The sequence below is a fragment of the Pholcus phalangioides genome, unplaced genomic scaffold, assembly GCF_987345545.1.
Source record: "Pholcus phalangioides strain wild (caught in Gottingen) unplaced genomic scaffold, Ppha-v1.0 ptg000019l_1, whole genome shotgun sequence".
NCBI lineage: Eukaryota > Metazoa > Arthropoda > Arachnida > Araneae > Pholcidae > Pholcus > Pholcus phalangioides.
In genome coordinates, this window is record NW_028301612.1 from 800,704 (window position 1) to 818,169 (window position 17,466).

The 17,466-nt window shown below is 36.1% G+C and overlaps 1 protein-coding gene across 1 annotated transcript in view; it reads left to right on the forward strand.

The window, feature by feature from the left end:
* The first annotated feature begins 1,212 nt into the window (after nt 1–1,212).
* The window catches only part of LOC149071075 (ubiquitin carboxyl-terminal hydrolase 3-like), a 47,480-nt gene continuing 31,226 nt past the window's right edge, over nt 1,213–17,466 (forward strand). The window contains exons 1-6 of the mRNA XM_089248073.1: nt 1,213–1,537; nt 10,425–10,485; nt 13,516–13,602; nt 14,035–14,112; nt 14,297–14,384; nt 15,232–15,326. Of these exons, the coding sequence (XP_089104199.1) occupies nt 1,456–1,537; nt 10,425–10,485; nt 13,516–13,602; nt 14,035–14,112; nt 14,297–14,384; nt 15,232–15,326 (491 nt within the window). The 5' untranslated portion in view covers nt 1,213–1,455. The remainder of the gene's footprint in view (nt 1,538–10,424; nt 10,486–13,515; nt 13,603–14,034; nt 14,113–14,296; nt 14,385–15,231; nt 15,327–17,466) is intronic.

A 17,466-nucleotide genomic window follows, 5' to 3' on the forward strand; every position in this document is an offset into this window, starting at 1 on the left:
ATAAATGAAAGATCCAGTGTCAGAATTGATGGAAGTTCAGATTTTATTTAAAAAACAGTTCCAGATATGGTGGAAATTGGGAATTTATAAAAGAAATGATTCCAGAATTACTTCTTTCGAGATGAAAGTGAAGAATTGAAAAAAAAATGCAGAATTTATGAAAGAGAACTTATTGTGACCGTAAATGCGAGGCCCGGTGCAACCGCTAGCACACCCCTGAATACACTACTGCCTGCTGTATGAGATAGTCGTTATATGAAAACTTTTGGGACCTATGGCTATCGGTTGTTATAATGCAATGGTCGAGGCCGTAGGGGGGGATTTAGGGGACCTCCCGAAATGTGAGAAAATGACTGAATAAAGGGTAAAAGATGGCCAAATCAGTTCTATCAGTTCGGACTCCCTTCCCGAAATGAAAGTGGTCCCTCTCCACGAACGAAATTTCTGGCTGCGGGCCTGAGAACCTGGGAATGGTCACTATAACGTGGGGGGGGGGGGGTTGTTATAACGATTGTCGACTGCAGCGCCACAACTAAGAAGGCAGCAGGTGGGTCTGGTCAGCACCATCTTTAGCTAGATCTTTAGCCAGCTCAACTATAAAAGGTGTTAGTCTGGTACACGGACGCTGGACTTGAGGGGGCGCCAAATTCACCCTTTAACTGCTACTTCTACATTACACGGGGCATCGAAATCAGAAACGCCACTGGGGGGGGGGGGGGCAGGTGGGTCTCGTGCCCCGGGCACTGGACCAAAGGGGGAGCAAATTTTATTCTCAAACCTCTCCTTCAACATTACAGTTGTAATGTTGTGCTCATTTTGGAAGGGGGTGCCAAAATGAGCACTTGCCCCGGGTGACCAAGCATCTAGTTGCGGCCCTGATCGAAATGCTTGCTTGCCCTGCGGGACAAAGTATCAAGTTGCGGCCCTGCTGGTTGACTGAATTGAAGCAGGAAGAAATTATTTTCACACAGACAATGCTAAAAGAATTTGCTTTGTTGCACACATTGAAGTGGAAAAAGTAGTTTGAACTTTCCGAGGAGGGGGGTCCCGAGACTGACTTTTAGGTAGGGGGGGCCGGGGTTTTTTTTTTCAAGTGCATTTCGGGAAAAATAACAATAGACAGGTGGCAAAAGAGAGAGGGGAGGGGGGGGGGCTTGAATAAACAAATTCTCTGTACAAAATGAAACCAGATGGCGCTCGCTGCAGCCTTTTGTGTGTCTCTGTAGTATGGAGGCTTTAACACTAATAAATCGCATGCGAAATTGCTCGTTGGTTTCTTCGCCGCCTTTCTTTTGCTGCTGCTGCGGTTTTTATTTCAACGATTGCCGTTGACCTGATGCATTGGTCCTTGACTCACTGTTGGTGTCTCTAACAGCGAGGGGGGAGGGCTGCCTTTGTTATTGTTATATTGTTGGATTTTTTAAACTTAAATTGTTTTGTTATGATAACTGAGAAATGGAATGCCCGCATCTTATCGAAAGTGTTAAAAACGTAAATATTTCAATCGAGGATCTTAACAAGGAATGGGCATGCTCCAGTAAGTTTTTCACTGAGAAAAAAAAATTATTATATAAATTTTATGGCAAAAAATAAATTCACGAAATTTTTTCCATTGTTGATTTTAAAAAAACTCTCTTCCTGTCCTACAGAAAATGCATATTTTCCGAATTTTTTTATTCAGTTGTTATTTGTTCATTGTGTTTTTTCAGTGTTACGTAACAATGCATTTTTTTAAAACCATTGTTGACTCTTCTATCATGGTCCTACATGCCCGAGGCTGGACATGGCCACTGAGAATAGATGCATAATATGGATGCGGTTTTCATTGTTGCTTCTGTGTAGCAACAGTACAATATTTTTGTGTGTGTGTTCTGTGAAATGACAAATACTTCGATTTCGTAACAATGAAGTAGAATTTCAAATTTTATGTTTTTTCATTTTATTTATTTTTTTAAAGTTATTGTAAAAAAATACTTTGAACATTTTATGGTAAAAGCAGTTTTATGTTATTGTTGCATATGCAAGCTTTCTTTGATATCCTTGACCTTCCCTTTTATCGATATCTTTTCTTTGAAACATCTTACATAATAACCTTAGTAATTAATAACTTTAATAACAATAAAAAGAGTAATATAACATCTCTTTTTATTGAGTAACAATAGAAAGAGTGCAAATTGTTGTGTAACACTGGGGGTAGGAGGGGGATAGGTAAGGGCAGTGCAGTGGGGGGGGGGGGGTACTTTGCAACATGAGGATGTGGAAATGAACAAAGCAATGTTGGAGGGGTTGACATGAAAGGGTGGATGTTGGGAATTGTTATTCAGCTGTAAAAAAAAAAAATAAAAATACATTGAAAGTGAAAATTGTCATTTTCCAAAAATAAATAAAAACATAAAGAGTTGCTAAAAAGAATATCCCATGTTTTTCCCATTTGAGGGTTTTTCAGTTTTGTAAGTTTCAAGGGCACTTAGAATTCCAATTATAATCTATGTCTGGGTGGCTAACAATTCGCACCCTGTGAAATGATTTTGAGCGTCACACGACTAAGTTAAATTACTGTTTTAAATTGATTTTATTGTTATTTAAGCACAGCAGACCTGATTTACAGACTATTTTTACATTCATTGTTACTAGTGACGTTAGTAATTTATTTATTATTTATACAATATTGATTGGCCGAGGCCTATACAAGAGGATGCGGAATTATATATGGCAAAAGTGTCGATTCATGGTACGAGAAAATTCGGAAATCGTAGTGCAATCTACAATATTTGATGGTAGGTTGTTCCAGTCGATAATAGTTCTTGGGAAAAAGCTAAATTTGTGACAATCTGAAGAGGCAAAGACGGGCTGTAATTTTTTGGAATGATTAAGTCTAACAGAGAAATGTGAAGGTTGGATTAGAATATTGGATGTGTCAATATTAAAAACCCCATGGAGGAGTTTTTAAAGAAAAGTTAAATGAGAGATAAGTCGAAGAGAGGAGAGCGGTTGGATATTGAGTTGTCGCTTGAGTTCCGTTATGGAGACAGATGAAGACCAACAGTTAAAAATGAAACGAGTGGACTTATTTTGGATAGATTCTAATTTGTCCATGTTGGTTTGGGTGTGGGGGTCCCAGGCTTCACCGGCATAGGAGAGGGCAGGGAGAATATATGTTTGGTAGCACAAGTGACGAACATGACGAGTGGAGTATTTTAGGTTACGGAGAAGGAAAAACAGTTTTTGGAGACATTTATTAAAGATATAATCAACGTGAAGGTTCCAGCGGAGATCGGAAGAGATTATAATACCCAGGTATTCATATTGGGAAACCTCAGAGATCAAAGAGTCGTTTATAGAATAGGGGAATTCGTGAGGGATTCTTTTACGGGTCACTTTCATAAAAACAGTTTTTGAGAAATGGAGGGGTAATTCCCAGGTTGAGCACCATTTGGAAATAATGTTAAGGTTGTGTTGGAGAGATTCTTGGTCAGAAAGATTGGACACCGTTTTATAGATGACGCAGTCATCAGCAAAGAGTCTAATGCGGCAGTTTATGGAGTTGGGTAGATCATTTATGTAAATTAAAAATAATAATGGCAAGAGGACCGAGCCCTGGGGTGTGCCAGATTTGACATGAAGAAAATGAGAGTTCTGGCTCTTGTACGAGACAAACTGGTTACGTTTAATAAGGAAGGCCTCCACCCATTTCAGCAGTTGAACATTTAGTCCAAGGTATGAAAGTTTTAGAAGTTTATTATGGGGCACCCTGTCAAATGCTTTGGAAAAATGTACGAAAATTATGTCGGATTGGAGGTTTTTATCAATGGAGTCTGTTAAGTCATGTATGAAAAGTGTTAATTGGGTAGATACTGATAACGATGATCGAAATCCATGTTGGTTAGGGAAGAAAAAGTTAATCGAATCGAGGTGGGTACGGATATTCTTGGCAATTATGTGTTCTAAGAGCTTGCAGCAAGAGGAGGTGATTGCAATAGGTCTAAAGTTGAGAGGGTGGGAGAGTGAGCCAGATTTATGGATGGGAATTATCTTATTAATTTTCCAGTCATTGGGTAGGTTAGAAGTATTCAGTGAGACGTTGAATATAATGAGGAGATAGTTGCAAATTTCATTGGCGCAGAATTTTAGGATATGACTGGGGATCCCATCTGGGCCAGTAGAGTGGGGTTTTAATTTTTTTTTAGGAGATTCAGGAGACCGGCTTTAGAAAAGGAGATGGGACAGGAGTTATGAAGTGAATCGAAAAAGACATATTGGGGGGGGGGGGTGAAGGATCAGAGGAAAAAACAGAAGAGAAGGCCCGGTTAAATTCGGAGGCAAGATCGAGGGGAGAGGTTAGATCGAGGTGGGTACGGATATTCTTGGCAATTATGTGTTCTAAGAGCTTGCAGCAAGAGGAGGTGATTGCAATAGGTCTAAAGTTGAGAGGGTGGGAGAGTGAGCCAGATTTATGGATGGGAATTATCTTATTAATTTTCCAGTCATTGGGTAGGTTAGAAGTATTCAGTGAGACGTTGAATATAATGAGGAGATAGTTGCAAATTTCATTGGCGCAGAATCTTAGGATATGACTGGGGATCCCATCTGGGCCAGTAGAGTGGGGTTTTAATTTTTTTTTTAGGAGATTCAGGAGACCAGCTTTAGAAAAGGAGATGGGACAGGAGTTATGAAGTGAATCGAAAAAGACATATTGGGGGGGGGGGGGTGAAGGATCAGAGGAAAAAACAGAAGAGAAGGCCCGGTTAAATTCGGAGGCAAGATCGAGGGGAGAGGTTAGATCCGAGTTGGAAGTTTTGAGCAAGGAGGTACCTGCTGATTTGGGGCGAAGAAAATTCCAAAGTTTTGAGGGATTAGTTTTGAGATAGGAAGGCAATGAGTGGGATAAGTAGTTGGATTTGTGGCGAGAAATAAGGTCTTTGAGGTTACGGGTGGAGATCGAGATTTTGTTTCTGAGAGTAGAGGAGTCATTAAATTTGAGTTTAGAGACGTCACGTCGAATTCTTCTTTTGAGATGGATAATGTCATGGTTGATCCAAGGGTTAAAGAAGCTTTTAGATGAAGAGCATTTCGTAGGAACAGTGGCTTTACATTTATCGATAACAGCTTTGAATTTACTCCAGAGACGAATATCGTTAGAAGAGGAGATGAAGTCAGGAAAGTGGGTACGAAGGATATTTTGCATGAGAGGGTAGTTGGCCTTGTTAAAGTTAAGTTTTCTGGCGCGAAAAAAGGGAGGGATGGTATGATGAAGGAAGAAATCTAGAAAAGGGATTTTGTGATCGCTTAATTAGCTATGTTCACATCACACTGCTTTTTTTTGGGCATATGTATGCTCTTAAAGCTTCTTATGTTAATTTTTTCCGCTACCTTGTTGGGCAAGTTGCCTTTTTGTGGCCTCTGTATTTGTAGCAGAATGCATATTTGGTGTTCTGCTCACAGTAACAAAACTTTCAAACTGGATGCAAACTCACAATGACACCTCTAAATTACAACTGACTAGGCTACGCAGATCCTAATAATTCCAAAGAGCAAAAATGTGTCGTATTGGACAGGTCGGGTTCATATTGTACCGTTAAAAACAAGAGTTCCAAATGATCAGGCAGGTTTTGCTGGGAACCATTTGCCTGTTGTGGTTTCTGATTTTGTATTTAAATAGATTGGAGACATATTTCTTCAGAAACTTGTACTATGATGAACAAAAAATGCTTTTAAATTATTTCTACTGTGATACCTCGAAGCAGATCGTTTTGCATTAATCTACAATGAGCCCTCAGCTGACTGAATAGGTTCTGCAATAAAAATGCCTTTGTAGCATTTTCTTTGTAGAAGAGTTCTCTTAAAATTGTGTCTGCGATTGTTCCACAACATCACTGATTCTTCTGTTACGTACGTCACAGCTTTTGGCATATTCTGCCTTGGGGCTGAGACGTGTGAAAAAAATCGTAATTTTATCGAGTTTAAAATAAGGCAATGAAGAAATAATTTCAGTTTTTTTTACTGAAATAGTCTTGAAAGTAAATGTGACAGGTTGTGTGAAATTATAGAAAAATTTCATAATGCAATATTGTTTGTACTGTGGAATAGGTTTTTTATGATGAATGTGTTGTATCTCTCTCTCTCTCTCTGTCTTTGTTTACTGTGGAGATGTGTCAACACACATCTTTGAAAAATCTTGTAATTTGAGTTGCATGTGTATATATTTTTGCAACATAGACCTTATATTTCTCAATTATTCATAACTTGTTTCATTGTCTTCTAATATGTATTGTGTAATTTGAGAAAGATTAGGATTCAATTCAATGATAGCTTTTTGTGAATGAGAACCTTAGAAAAAAAGAGAAAAAGAACAGCTGTACTTCTTCATATAAGATGAAATTACTGGAAAAAACTGAACGAATTGAAGAAGGAACATTTTTCTTTTTGTATATATTGGTCATTCTAATGAAATTGGACAAAAATGAAAAAAAGTGTCAACCTAAAAAATTCTTAGAGACAGTTCTTTAGCTGCTAATAAATTAAATATAGTCAACAATGCAGTTTTTTAAAAATTCATGGTGAAAAAAATTAATTTAAATTTGATCATGTTACGATTTAGGCAAATTTGAAGAGGCGTTTTTCTTGTTTCAGCACTTGGATATTTATGCTTGACAATCGCAACTTATTCCACCAATTTTGGTAGCTCATTTTCAACTTGGAATAGCAATGATACTCTGGACAATTTTTTTAAATTGCATTTTTGTCTTCTTTTTTTTTATATTTGTGTTTGTTGCTTCTTTTTTTTTTTTTTGTCAAGTTTGTGGGGACAACAACAGATTTATAATTTGTTTTTGCATTGCTAAAGCTTGAGATGCACTCTCAAAGCAAGGTCTTTAGACGAAGCATTACTGCAGCTTGATGTTGCAACCAAGAAATTTGAATTTTTTTTTTTTTTATTTCTCCCTCCTTTCAACTTATGATCAATCCTTCCTTCTGGTTACCTAATGTCAAGAGAAAGACATTTCTACATGTTTTGCAGCACTCAAGAACTAAACGTGTTGAAAACATGTGCTTTTCAGAAATAATTGATGTCTCTGAACTGAAACGTGGTGAAGTGAAAATAATTTTCAATTATACATTTCTCACTAAAAACGTAGCCAGGAGAAGGACATTTAATAAAAACACACCTATTTTTTCCTGAATAAACCTAATTTGGGAATTAATTTACAATTCTAATTGATTTAAAAGTGATGAGACTACATTCTTCTTAAAGCAGGGTTTTCCTAGGAGCAGGTTTTCTATGGTGCACGCAGCGTGAAAACACTGATTGGTTAAAAACCTGAAATTCAAGTTTTCTGACCAATCAGCGTTTTCACGTTGCTCACAGCGCAGAAACTCTACTCCTAGGAAAACCCGGCTTAACCTTATCAACACAAAATGCTTTTTGAAATATAAATGCCTTAGAAAAATTTTTCCAATGATTTCAAGACTCGTGAAATATGGCAAGTGGGAAATGGGTTCCAGAGGATTGAAGCATATTTCAGTTTAGATCTTATAAGGGTATTAAAGAGTGATATTAAAGTAATAATATCATTGAAATCTCTCGACATTCTTTTAAGCAAACCAAGTTTTTTATTAATCAGAACAAAGATTTCTAATGTGATCAACAAAAGTTAAATTGGTACCACCAACAACACCCAAATCATTCGCAGAAGTTCTCAGCGATTGGTTATTATATTAATGTTATACGAATGAAATATTAATTCTTTTTTGTGAATGAATGAAAGAACAAAACATCAATATTGAGATCAAGTCTATTCATATTGAACACCATTCATGAAGTAAAGACGGCGATAACAATGTGCTGTGTCCAGATTTTTGTTTTACAGCTCCACCTGTGAGTGAAATAACTTTTTTTTAATTTATTTAAAAAAAACTCTAGGGCATAAGTATTTTAGTGCAAATCGCACCTTTTTATTTCAATTAGTTAATTTGTTATTAATTTTTAAAATATGTGCAGGATTTCTTGTTCACCCCTTCTTACTTTTCTTTTAGCTCTTTTAATCAAACTATTGAGTCTTTTGGGTCTCTTTCTCAGGTGTCAGTATTTTCCACCTATTTCCTGCTAAATGGGAAAGAAACCTAGATGCAATAGTCTACACCTAGGTTTTTTTTCAACATGTTGAGGAATTGTAAATTTTTTTCATTCCAAATCCAAAATCTTAATTATTTGATACGCACAGTTGATGCAAATAAAAATTATGTAAAACTTTTTCAGTAGTTATTTGAGGTTTATGATTTTCTTTTGTAAAACCATTGACTGCATTTTAGAAATGTTTGCAAATTATTCACTTTTTTTGGGTACGGATGCTCTCATAATTGGACAGATTCATGATTTGTTTCTCAAATTCCTCTGAACTGCACATGCTTGAAATTGCCAGGTGACCAGACCAGAATAGAATATAGAGCCGATTCCCATCCAACTAGGATGGCTGTCGGCATATGAATTGGCCAGGAAGGCCTATGAAGATGGAAAGAATGAGAATAAAGAATAAAAGGAAGAGCGAAAAATAGTCAAAATCAACTGACAGGCTAAACAAAATTATGCCAGAGAGTTAATGCCACCACAATCAACACTCACGACCAGGGCACAATACTGACAGAGCACATAGCCACAATCACCAAAAATACCTCCATAACAATTCAGTTCACGGTGGAAAAAGAGAAGAAAAAACACTGCATGGGGGTCGCAATGCAAAAAGGATTTCTGTGGGAAAATATTGATCAATTCAACATTAGTTTGGCAATGTATTATTGTCCAATTGCAAGACACCATTGTATTTCTGTGTTTTTTTCTAGTGAATATTAAAAGCTTGGAAACTTTTTTTTTTGCAAGTCCATGTTATCACTTCTTTTGGAGTAAAAACTTGAAAAACTTGCTTTTTTGCAATGTTTTTTAAATATTGAATATTTCTCTTCAAAAGAACGAATATAAGGCCTTTAAAAAATTTTCTTGCCGTTCATCATTTGACTGCATCTGAATTTGCAGCAGCAGACAATTTTGGGGCAATGATCAAAAGACAATTTTGAAATTCTTCTTTTAGTTAGTAATTTTGTTACAAAAATTTTTCCTGTTTCACTACTTGGTTTTTTTTTTTAATTTTAAATAAAATTGTTCCCAGTATATGTAAACATCCTGTCTGTAATTTTTTCAAACAATTTAATAATTAGTGTAAAACTTTGCTTTATGAAGGCTCATGGTTTTGTTCAATTTAGATTAATTTTCATAGCATTTTTTTAAATATTTCAAGCGAGGGTTCATGAAATTGTGATGGATACTTTTACATGCTTGCTTGAGTTATCTCTCATTCTGTATTATAGGCTAATGCATTTCTGCTACTGGAGCACTTGAAATTGCATTTACTCTGTATTTGACCATTATGCTATGAAAAATTTATTTCGCTCCTAGTATGATAATCTCACTCGTTCCATCCCAGACATTGTCATGTTTATCAGAAGCTTATATAGATTGTTTTTTCACATAGACCAATTTTTAGCTCGTAGTACCTTAAAATCTGAGTTACGGTATAATTTCAATTATTCAAGTCTTGAAACTTTGAGGTTCCAGATAGTCTGAGATGGTGGAATTTTCTGAAATTCTTCCCCAATATCTGTTGTACTATTGGAAAGAATGATTTTTCTTTGATGTCTCAGTTTTCCTACAAGTGTAAGTGGTTCGAGTTTAAAGCGGGACGGGACGAATTAATGTACAAGGGATTTCGATCTCAAGACTGGGGTCTTAGATAGGTCCCCCCCCTGCCAGAATTTTTCACAGGCTATCCTATAGTGAATTTATAGTGTGGAAAAAAAATTGCATTCATATTGGGTCCCCCAGGGCTGAAGCCAAGACTGAAGGGACAAAGGAGGCAGTTGCCTCCTGAAATGAATAATTTCACAGTTAATGAAATTTCTGATTAAAGAAAAAATAATTTCAGAATTATCGGCACAAATTTCAGAATTAATAAAGGAAATGATTATTTTGAAAAAATCAGTGAAAAACATATTTCAAAATAAATAAAAGTGAATTTAATGAGAAATAATTTTAGAGTAAATAAAAGTGTTCAATAAAATTTGGGGAACCCTGTTTAATAATGAGGAAAACCATGGCACGACTTGTTAGCCCGCAAGTTTCATGGGAAATTTTAATTTGGCCCGCAATGCAGAAAGTTGAAGAGCCCTGACATATCCTTTCAAGTAACACAGGGTCTTTTTTTTTTCTTCTTAGAAATCATAATTACCAGTTTTGATACTGTGATATTTTATATACGAGGTATCTTATCTTATTTATAATAATTTTATTGTTTGTATAAATATGAGATTTATGTTTGAATATGGTTTATTATATCTCTTGTACCCGTATCAAGTTTGAACATTTTTCTTTACAGTATGCGAAACTACAAAGAGTCCATGGATGTGCACTTATTGTGGTGTTGTGAATTGTGGGAGGTACATATATTCTTTTAAACATTCATGTATTCGTCTAGAAAACCATCAATGTATCTCATCACGAGAGATTCTTTTATTCTTGTCTTACACCTAGCATTACTAGATTCAAAGACTGAGAAAAGAGGGCAATTGCATGCTTTCGCTTTAGAAACATCACTTTTCCCGATTTTCACAACAATATAAAAAAATCCATGGCCACAATAATTTTTTCCCAATTAAAACAGAACTGCTAAAAAAAGAATATATGTTGATCTCCTCGCTTATAATGAACTGTTCACACAGCCTGATCAGTTTTATTACTTTGCCTGGAGCAAGACAAGATTTTACTTTCTCTCTCCTAGAAGGGTTGTTTTGGAAGTGTTGCTTTTTTGTCAGAGGTGATTTTGCCATATCAATCAGCATTTATTGTTGCCACTGTGGTGGTCGAGTGGTCATAATGACAGACTCGCATCGCGGGGATCTGGGTTCAGACCCACGTCACCGCAGTGGTGGTCGGCTGAGGTTGGTTTCCTGTGGTTCCCAACTTCAAGGCGCAAATGCGAGCCGATCTCCCCATTAAAAAGTCTCGCCACAGAGAGCAACACGCCTACAACGATAAATTATTTAATCATTACACTTTACTCACAGTTAGAAAAACTGGTGGCAGATGGCAGCACGACACATAACAAGCATTACACAGAAACAGACTTCACATCAGGTTTCACTACACGTACACACACATTCCCGCATGTACCAATTCGTTAGAGGTTCCGCAGAGGAATATGGACGAGGTGCATGTGTGGTTTAGTAGTAGTAGCATTTATTGTTTGCGCATCTTTATTTTTCTGAATGCTAGAGGTAACACGCCATCCCTCCCCACTTCAGTGTGTGGATACGGCATTAGCTGTTGGTGAGAAAGTAATGGTATTCTTAAAATGGATGTTGCAGTTTTGTTCTTCGAGATCCGTTTTTCAGACTCTGTATTATCTTTGAACAAGCTGGGCCATGGTTAGAATATTGTCTATCCTTGGGGGCAGCTTGGTTTCTTGTATTCTGTGAATTTCGACAGTGATGTCGAAATTCATAGAATTTCAGGACACTTTTACACACATTGATTGTCAATGTGTGTATGTTGGGGAGGGGGGCAAGCAATATGTTTCAGAGTGGGAAAAAATAATTCAAGGAAAACTGAAAAGGAGCACAAAAGGACTAATTTTCTAAAACGTAGGAAGAGGGAAAAAATGAGTCATAGGAAATTTTTTAAAATATAATTATTAATTTTTAATATATGCTTATTTTGTGTACTTGTTGTGCTGCCATCTGGTTTCCATATGTTGAAGTAAGCCTGGCAAATGCTTCAATTTTTAAATTATATATCATGTTGAAGGTCTTCTTTCTGCAAAGGGACTTTTTGAAATCTGGAAGAATGACTCACGTTTGTGCTTTAGAGCAGTGGTGCGCAAACGTTTTGAAGCATGACCCCCTTTTCACCAAAAAATTTATGTGACCTCTACTTAGGCTGGCCGTATGCTTCGGTTTTTTGGGACATTCTGATTATTTTTGCCAGTAAACATGCTGTTGCAAAAACCCTTTTCGGAACGCTTGTTTCGATTTTAATTAGGCAACATTGCCATCCAAAGATATTCAGTTTTTTTAAATATATAAATATTTACTTTGTTTTTGATGTACTTGGTGTCCCTTATGTAAGATGGAAGTGTAGCGAGTTGTATGGTCATTGATTTTTGTATATTTTTGGATTAAGAAAGAATTGTCCGATTTTAAAATGATTCTACACTTAAAATCAACCATTAATAAAAATTGTTCTTAAAACGTAGGCACATTCCTCCCCTCCCCCTCCCCATATATTCACATATTACTTATCGTTCTATTCTGTGTTTTTAATTGTTAAGAAATATGCAATTTTGAAATCAGGTGATTCTCCTCCACATACTTTTTTTGCAAGGATATTGCACATTCATGATACTGGCTTGACGGAACCGATATATTGATTATTATACAAGTAGAATTTGATAAAATTGCATTGTATGATACATGGTAATTTGCTCATCTGAATAAAGGTATTTTTTAGTTTTGGTTTATTTTTAAAAAAATGAATTTCTTATTTAGAAGTATTTATTTTGGAGAATTTCTCGATTGTTTCAGAATCTTGTCGCGACCCATGGTTTGTGCACCACTGTCTTAGAGTATGCTGGTATAAGACTAATTTCTTTTAACAACTGAGGTATTTTCTCATCAAATTAGAGAATCTATGGAAAAATTAATGAGTCAAGATGCATATTTGTGGCAAAGCATGAATGCAAGAGAACTGAAATGCTAATGATAAGAATTGAAAATGGCACTAACAATATGAGGATAGCAGGTTGGCTCAAAAAACATTCTGTGATCACCTATTAAAAATTCTGATGAAGCTAATATGATGGGGGGGGGGGGCACTACTACTTAACCACGCATGACTTCGTACATTCTTCTGCGGAATTTCTAACGAATCAGCACATGCCAGAATGTGTGTTCTGAGTGTGTGTGGCCCCTAACGTATATATGCTGTTGAGTTGTGCTTGTTTAGTGTTCATGCTGTGATCTGTCTTCCATTTTCTGGAATAAAATGGGAGGAACTGCCAATTTGTCAGCAACCTTGCTTGTGGAATCATAGCTGAAAATGTTGGTTTTTTAAAATTAAAAAGTATTAAAATTTCGAGAAAAAGAAAAAAGAAAATTTCTCTCTCTAGGCTACAATTGAAAAAAGTGAATATTGGCAGATAAATAAGTGTCTAAGTGTCACAAATTGTCAGTTTTTTGACACCTTAGCAGTTCAAGGATGGAAGTCCGGCAAATGAAAGCCAGTTTTGTCCATTCTACAAGGCTCCTTAATAGTTCTGGTGCCTCCTAGGCAGTTGCCTAGGGCAGCCTAATGTTAGAACAAGCTCTGGCTATACCATCAGCTTTAATGTTACAGAAAAAAAACCCATCTTAAGCATTTTATTTTTTTATGAAAGAGAATGACACTTTTTAAAAAAATAAAATTATTTTCAGGTATGTGAATGGGCATGCTAAAGCTCATCATGAAGAGAATTCCGAACACAAGGTTTGCATAGATTGCAGCAGTTGTGCAGCTTATTGGTGAATACTTTCATTCTTATTCCTTGAATAGTTTCAATTATATTAAACAGTTTATTTAAATCTGTGATCATTTATTTGAAAAAATTATAAGTCTTTCATTACAAAGGAGTAGCTGCCAATTTTTTTTTTGAAGAAGGAGAAATGTTATTCATTAGTGTAAGCAAAGAATTCAGTATTCTCACATTTGTATAAGAACATGCAATGAAAAATATTTTTTAGCAATGTTCAATTGAATTTAGTTTTGAAAAGAAGTGATATAGATATAGTCACTCGTGCATATTGGCATCATTGTAATAAATGTTAGATCTGTAGTTAGGTTACACAATAGCCTACATTTAAGTCACAATTATGCGATTGTGATACTTTTTAATTTGTCTATACATTTCATTTAATTGATTTCTTACTTTGATATACCATTAACTCTTTGTTTAGCTATATCTGTGATGAATTTGTAGTAAATGACTGCAAAGAATTGACTGAATTACGAGAAAAACTACAGTCTTTCAATCCGTAAGTGACGTTTTATAGTAGCAGGAATGTTATTAGACATATAAATTCATTTTTGTAGGGGTGTTTATGGTTGATTATTTTTTTAATCATTTGGGTTTACTTAATTATTTTTATATCTAAAAAAATGTTCCAAATAAAGTTATAAGTGCTTTACTTTTATAGTTATATATATATATATTTGTAGACCTGAAGCCAGCACCAAAACACAAAAACGACCCCCAAGTCTCCCTGAAGAAGGTGGTGAAAATAGACGCAGTAAAAGATATAAGAAGGTATTACACATTAAATTATATTATAAGTAAGCATCCTAGTAGAGGAAAAAAAATAAAAGATGGATTAATTTATCTCCCACATCAGAACCAAATCTCGTGATTCTTCTTTTTATAACCTTAGCACAGCCTGTCTATCACCATAGTAGGCATTTCTGACATTTTACCCCTTTCATGGGTAAATTAAATATGTGTACCTAACAGTTTGGGCATGTGTCTAGTGTTCTAATCTCTCATTCATACCTGCAAGATGGAATTTCATAAAAATACCTACTTTAGCCAACCACCGCTGCACCACCCGTGTCCTCACAATGACTGCACAATAGCACTATGCTGTATGGTGCTGCCAGTCTATTGTGAGTAGAAGTAAATGTCCAAGATACTTATTTATCCCGAAGAATATGTGAGAAATGACAAAATTTCATATTATATAAATATGCAGGCTATTGATGTTATGCAATATTCCATGTCTATTTCAAATTTACCTTTTTTGCTATTGTCAAACTTTTGAAAAATCTTTGTGCAGTAGATTATTATATACTAACAGAACTTTTTTTTTAATTCACTGACATTGGATTTTTCTTATATTAAGTTTAGCAAAGAAAATTTACTTGCACGAAATGGAAAAAATTACTATTAACCAAACTTTTTACTGCACCGTTTGTTAAAAGCGTAAAACTTGTATTGCAATTAAACAGCAAGCCAATGAAACATGGTTTTAGAAATGCTTATAATAACCAGGATCTTGTATTGAACAAGTTTGACTGTTTGATAATCATGCTAACTTTTTAAATAGCATCATACTGGTCACAATCGCATTGAAAATCAGATTCTTGCTTTATATTTTCAGGGTGATATCAAAAAAGCTTACTGTAAAGTGAGAATATCTGGTTTAAGAAATTTAGGAAACACATGCTTTATGAATGCTGTCCTCCAGTCACTCAGGTAAGTGTCATTATGTAATCACATATATTTTTTCCCTTTTTTGTCATGGGAGTGCTGCTTCTTGAAATATTCATAATTAGAATTACAGTGGCACCATGATTCACAAATGTCTTCTCTTGTAAGTAATCAAAGCTTTTTGAGAGACAAGAATTTTCTAAAATGCACCAGTATGAGATTGAATATTCAATTGAAGATAGAGATGGAAATGTCTGAAAACAAAACTTGCTTGACATATGAAAAGTTTGGACGATTTGAACATTTTGGAACTGTGGCATGTAAGCCTATTTCATTTACCTTGTAAGCAAAACTTTTAGGTTGCATAGACGACTGTTCTTTCTCCCTCTGTGGTAATCTTCTTGGGAAAGAGAGCAAACTATCTCTAGATGGTCTCTCTATGCTGTCAGTGGTCATGTCTGATTTATAGTGTGGCATCATCTCTCGCCCCCTTATGCGCACCTCCTGATGTGTGGGTGGCAGAGGCGAAAAAAGGGGACAAGCGAACTGTTTTCCCTTGCGTGACCTACTTCTTTCTCAGAGTGTGTTGCTCTCGCGCAAGTGTATAGTTTCTCCTTTTTATAATGTGAAATTACTTATAATATTGTTAACCGATGTAAATAGTTTTCTAAAATTAAATGAACTTAAATAGTATCAACCGTTTCATCAATTGGAGTCAGAATACATTTCATCCACAATGTGTGCCATTCTCTACAGTGGTGAACTCGGATTACAACAGACAACGCAACAGCACAGTAAGTGACTTTTGAAGGTTTCTCATCTCGTTTCTAAAACCACGCTAGTTTGGTTGACGCATACTAAACTTTCGATGCCGAATACAGAGGAACTTTCAAGAGTGGCAGTTAAGCCACCTCCGTTATGGCATGATAATATTGAGCTATGGTTCTCGAATTTAGAATCGCAATTTTCTATCGCGTCCATTACGTCATCTGAAACTAAATTCCATTATGTCGTCACCTTCCTCGATAGTGAACTCTCGACGTACGTCGCTGATATCATCACTAATCCTGCGTGGGATGATCCTTATGCGGTAATAAAAGAATCGGAAACTGCTCGTATTCGCACTCTATTTTCCGATATGACATTAGGTGACCAGAAACCTTCACAGTTGCTACATAAAATGACCCAACTGGCTTCTAAGAGACTCTCCGATGATGTTCTCAAAATGCTTTGGCTACAACGCCTGCCAGTAACAGCACAACAGATTCTGTCAGCGAGTACCGACAAATTAGATGGCTTGGCAACTGTGGCTGATAAAATTGCGGAAGTCTCACAAATGACACCTTCTGTTTCTTCTATCCATAAAGATTCAGATGATAGAATTAGTAAATTGGAAGCTCGCATTGTGGATTTAACTGAAATGGTTAACAAACTTTTGCATGGTATTAGATCGCGATCTAGGGAGCGCAACCAACGCGCAAAATCACCATCGCGGAAAAAATTTACAAAATGCTGGTTTCACTACAAATTTGGAGATAAAGCACATAGGTGCATTCCACCATGTGATTTCCAGGGAAACTAGTCAGCTCGCAGCTTTATGCGACGAAATCTGCGGGTGAGACTCATAGTCGCTTATTCATTAAGGATCAAAATTCAGGTCTCAAATTTTTGGTCGACAGCGGCGCTACAGTTTCGGTTCTTCCTGCTACTGGAAATCTCAAACCTGCTTCGAATAAAAATGTTACGTTATTCGCAGCAAACGGTTCGGAAATTAACACCTATGGAAAGCGCGTATTGAATTTAGATTTAGGATTTCCACGAAAATTTCGGTGGACTTTCATTATTGCTGATGTATCAAGACCCATTTTGGGAGCGGATTTTCTCGAACGTTACGGACTTCTACTCGACATCAAAAATAATCTGTTGATTGATCGCATTAGTTCAGACAGCGTTCGTGGTAAACATACATCCCATCCTAGCACGGGCATAACAGCAATAACTGGTAACACGAAATATCACGCGTTACTATCAAAGTTTCCTAATCTAACTAATTCTTCTACCAATGTTGTTCCGAAGGATAATGATACCACACATTGTATCACAACTCAAGGTCCTCCAATTTTTTCACGAGTTCGTAGACTGCCACCTGATAAATTAACAGCAGTTAAGAGAGAATTTGAGGAAT